This window comes from Frankliniella occidentalis, unplaced genomic scaffold (genome assembly GCF_000697945.3).
Source record: "Frankliniella occidentalis isolate FOCC.00 unplaced genomic scaffold, Focc_3.1 Scaffold679, whole genome shotgun sequence".
In the NCBI taxonomy this organism is placed as follows: domain Eukaryota; kingdom Metazoa; phylum Arthropoda; class Insecta; order Thysanoptera; family Thripidae; genus Frankliniella; species Frankliniella occidentalis.
The window spans coordinates 18,093-23,229 of record NW_026267792.1 but is presented as its reverse complement, the minus strand read 5'-3'; the positions used below and the strand labels follow the sequence as shown (position 1 = coordinate 23,229).

The following is a 5,137-nucleotide window of genomic DNA, read 5'->3' as shown; positions in this document are numbered from 1 at the left end:
AATGAAAAAAAAAAATATTTGAAAAAAATTAAACTTACGTCGCACGTGGAGCGTGGCGCCGCGTGGAGCCGCGCCTGCCGGCGCCTGCAGGACCCGTCTGCGTTCCTGTCTTTCCTACTTGAGCGACACTCGTTGCTCATAAACACACGTAGTCCTTTCCGTGTTTTTTTCTTTTTCTTCTTTTTTTCCCCGCCACGTGTGCTACGCGTCCCTTCCTCGCGTGTCCACTATATGACGGATGGGGAATGGGCACTTTGAAAAAGACCGCGCAAGGAGGGATCGTCATTAATGAATGCGATTTGTGGGTGTGAAAATTGAACATTCACCCTCTATAATTCTGGAACCGCCAAAAAGCACTGTCCTTCCTTAACCTATTGGTAAAATTGCGCATGAGGATAACAAAAGCGGCACCCTTGACGTGTGAGTAGTGCACACACTAAACATGCAGTATTTTAAGCAGCCATGTAGTCATGCACAACACGTCGTGCATAACTATGTGAAAATTGTACATGACCACGGCTTCAAACTCTGCGAGTCTTTCTGAATGCTTAACACGTTTATTGAGTGCCGCGTTGACCTACACCGTGGGGGCCCAATAACATAGGATTATCCGATTGCCTATACCCCCGATACACCACCTGACGTGTGGGTCGCGTTTGTGTGTTTCACGGGGCGTTATAGTGGGCATCTTTCCCCCTCCGCGACGACTCGGCCGAGTTCCTATAGGACGCCATCTCTGCGGCCATAGCTCCCTATTGAGCCGCTCGCGCAGTTTTGTTCGCGGGTCCAAGCAAAGTGGGGAGAAAGACCCGCCATGCTGGCTGCCTGGAAGTGCGCGCGAGTGCGAAGCGGGTGTCATTCGCACGTCACCCACACCCACCACGGCACCCCCCGCCCCGCGGTCGCACGTCCTGCATGGGTACACCTGCCACACGCGGAGGTGACGCGCCGCGTCAGGCCGGTGTGCTTGACTTTTAGCCGGTCCTATCTACGGGCCGAACACACACGGGACGACCTCAGAGATAAGCGGCGCAAGGCCGCTATCAGCGCCCCCTGCAGCGCCGGCCTAAATGTGCCCGATGTACCCGCCGATGTATACCGTCGTTTCGCGGTCCCACCGGAGATTGCAAAGCCTATCGTTGTTTTACTCTTTGAAAATGCGACAGCCGGTGCAAGGACCGCTACACACGACTCACTATGTATGCATGGCTAGGTTTGTGCGTAGACTAGATGTGTCTGTGCACATCTTAACACTCGCAGACCTGTACTGATTCATTTATTAGTATAGCTTCTAAAGGTTTTTATGCAGCAGGAATACTGACAAGGGGTGAAAAAAATCAGTTACAGGATGAGAGTGAATCAACTACAAATTTGTATCTACGTTGCATACAAAACAATACATTTGTGCCTAGCCTTGGTACAACTTTGGTATACCTCCCGATACAAATTTGTATCTGATGTGCACAAGGACACATCCAACCTATAGGTACAAAAAAAATTGTCCCTGCCCATTTAGAGTGGTATGTGCTGCATACATGTAGGAGATACCTGTACGCGGGAGGCCCGTCAGTGACTCATAAGCAGCCACCACAGGGTGGCAACAATTATAGTCTGGGCTAGCAGACGACACTCTCACGCTCGACATACACATCGGGTACAATCACGTATGCGGTCTACGCATTGATTGGGATTGTGTGTGAATGTGTGTGTGTGTGGCCGGGACTAATCCGATACGGCGTGGGACTTCCCGCGCGACGGGGTGGTCGCGCAGCCGCTTAAACCAAATGTGACTTATGTACGAGAGCGAGAGAGAGACAAAGAGAGCGAGCGAGAGAGACGGAGAACAACCTGCACATTTAGAGTACCGGTGCCGGCCCTGCCCGCCGCCACCGCACTTTCAGTTGCGGTATGACTTCCGCCCGGCTCATGCGGCGGCCGTCCCGTCCGCGGTAACGCGCGCCACCGCCAGCCCAGTCAGACACACTGCAAAAGCGATAAAGGCCCCTGGTTCAGATAATGCTCACCGAGAAACCGTTATAATGGAAACCAAAGAGGCCTTTAGTCCCTACTGTGGAAACAGAAACACAAGTGCAAGCACTCCAAAAAATGATAAGCTATATGGCTCAGGGGGTACCCGAAAATATGTTCACGACAACAATCCACTATATGTGGAAAAGTATCTGTTCTTTGTTCTCACAACCATGTGAATATTTTATGGTACTGCCTGAGCGAACCGATGGTTGCTATTAGCTATTTATCTGGACGATTTTGCTTGCTCTGACCTCGCTTGCCTCCACCCACAAATTATTACAGGCCTTTTTTTTTCACCATGAACGATATTGACGCATTGCATTAAAATGCCAGTGCTAGAACTTTTTTCCCATTAGAACCCAGAGGAGAATTTTGGTACAATTACCATCTATCGTCGGTACTTGTGTCCTGCATGACAGGCGCGTGCAGCGGGCTAGCCTACCCGGCCCTTCCCCGGCGCTCCGGTCCGCCCGCCGCCGCCTCCGCCGTCGCATGGCGTGCAGCAGCTTCCGGTGCGCGCTGCGGAAGCCGCCCACGCCACGCCACGCCGCAGGACGAGAGATGGGTCGTATGATACATATCGCGTGTGATATACGATTAACAGCGTTTGATCCGGCTGCCTGACTCGGATAAACGCTGCTGCTTCTTTACGCGGTGCTAGTGAGAGGCCAATACAAAAGATGAGGCGGGGCGGGGCTTCGGCCACCAGAACGTGCTTATCGTGCAGAGTACTTGGCTACCGGGGGGGACAAAGTCCGGCACAGCCGCGGAAGGGGAAAGGAAAGGGGGAGGGGAGGGGAAGTGCCGCAGATGAAAATAAGAAAGGAAAGGGAGGGGTGAAAAAAGGGGAAAGGGGAAGGGGGGGACGGGGGAGGCGAGAATAACAAAACATCGGGCATCATCGAGACGGAGCAGCAGCAGCAGCTGTGATTACCATCATCACATGTTCGCTCTCGTGTGTTCTTCCCGATGCAAGAAATCCGCGGACCGCGGTGCGTCCAGTGTACCATAAAATAGGAACGTGCGATTGTGTAAATCAAACAAAAAATTTTGGTTAACCGGGAAGGTGGTTGAAAAAGAAAAGGGGGAGGGGGGCCGGTCGCAAGTTCCTTTTTCGCTTTCGGCACACTGCTTTCTCATCACCTGTTTGCTGTTTTAAATTGTGTTTTTTTAATGTGTGTGGATTTTTTAAAAAATCTTCTCTCTTACCCGGAATGATGTTGGCGCCCATGCGCCGACTGGACTGAGCCAGGGCCAGCCCGATGAGCGCGCAGTCGAACAGCGGCTTGGTGAGGTGCGAGTACAGGTGCGCCACCGAGGACGTGAAGGCCGTGATGTCGTCCGTCAGCCGGTGGTCCGCGTTCTCGATGCGCCCGTCCAGGTTGGACACGCGGTAGTAGGTCTGGTCGGCGAAGTACTTGGAGTAGGCGTGGTTCACCAGCCGAGTTCTGGAGGGACGATGAGTGAGAAAACAATGCGGTTAGCAATAAATACTAATTATTGGGCGGGTTGGAAATGCAACAAAACGGCTGAGGAAAGGGCTTTAAAAATTGTTTGTTGCAAAGCTGCAAAAACAAGAGCTGAGGCATGAACAGAAAAAAAAGAAGAAAAACATTGGTAGGGAGGATGGGCAGCGGCAGCTGCAGTGACTCAAGTGGCTGTCTCCATTCGAGTGCCCGTGACAAGCCGGCTAGATACAGTTGTCGCGGTCCTTAGACACCTTCCAATCCGCTTGGACCCGCGGCCAAAGATCATAAACCAAAGGGGGGCTTATCACTCTTATCGGAGGCGATGGCAAGATTTGGCGACACGTGGCGGGCGAGTGGGCGGAGGGTGGGGGCAAGGGGTAGAACACTCGGACTTTTTGATGTACAAGGAATTTCCATGGAATGTTTTTGAAATATTTTTGAAATATTTGGATCACTTTTGGAATGTTGGGAATATTCTTGGAATATCAGAAATATTTTTGGTGGAAAGTCTGAAATATTTTTGGAATATCTCTAATATTTTATAATATTTTTTAGTGTGCACATGGAATATCAAAGTATGGCCCACCCCGCGGGCCCGCGGGCTTGACCAGGACCGCGCGGGCCAGCCCAAGGGCCGGCGGCAGCAGCGCCAGCAGCCTATAGCAGCCCGGCGGCGACCCCTTGCACAATGCAGGGCTCCTCGCCGCGGCGTCCAGCAGCGCGGCCGTGCGCAGCGGCAGCAGCGCAAGCGGAGGGGGCGTGGGAAGCAACCAAACGTCCGTGCGCAACACTGACACACTTTATCTAACTCGACAAACAATACAATGAGTCTGGCTTTGAATAATATTGCAAACCTCTCTGAGTAATTGCTCGCATCGGATATCACACTCTCTGGGGTGCACTGATTCATAGTGATGAAAGTCTTCCACACACTTTTGTGTGTTCAACTACTGGTTGTGCACTTTAAAGTGTTCAGTCTAACCGCTCCGGTTGAACACTTCCCATACAGCCCACACGTCTAATTCAAGGAACTTTAAGTAGCAGTGTGAGGGGGTTGAACACCTTATATTCATCCAGTATGTGCTTGCTGCAAGACATGACTCGTCGTATGACGACAAATCGCATAAGAATTTTATTTTATGAACGCGTACGCGTACATGACATGTGATATGTCCAAATAACCCGTACACAAGTAGGAGTTTCCCCACGCGGCGCGGGCCTTCCCCCGCCGCATGCGCGCGTGCCGCTGCAACACGCTGCTACACTTGCGCGCAACAGCCTCCCGACCCGATAGCGGCGGTGTGCCGTGCTGCTGCCGCGTGCGTTGTCTCCCGGCGGCGGCGGGGTCCCCCGAGGAGGTGGGGTCAGCGGCGGGGTCAGTCTCCGCCCGGCCATACCACCGGCACCGGCGGCGGACCGGTCCGCGCGCGGGGCGGGCGGCGGGCCTCGCCTCTTATTGCAGGTCCTTACACAAGCGGGAGCGCGGCAAAGGGTCAATGGGGGCAGCACGCTATCCCGTCCCGCCCAGCCTCCGGCCAGCCAGCATGAGAGAAGGGCGCCCTGGAGAAGAAGCTTCACAGCTCCTGGACCCCGCTTTTGGACCTGGGAAACCAATAGGCTCCGAGAGTTTTCATTTC

At 53.2% G+C, this 5,137-nt stretch overlaps 1 protein-coding gene across 1 annotated transcript in view; it reads right to left on the bottom strand.

The window, feature by feature from the left end:
* LOC113209299 (ATP-binding cassette sub-family D member) overlaps positions 1-5,137 on the bottom strand; it is a 40,565-nt gene that overhangs the window by 30,243 nt on the left and 5,185 nt on the right. The window contains exon 2 of the mRNA XM_052275591.1: positions 3,241-3,479. Coding sequence (XP_052131551.1) covers positions 3,241-3,479 — 239 coding nt within the window. The remainder of the gene's footprint in view (positions 1-3,240; positions 3,480-5,137) is intronic.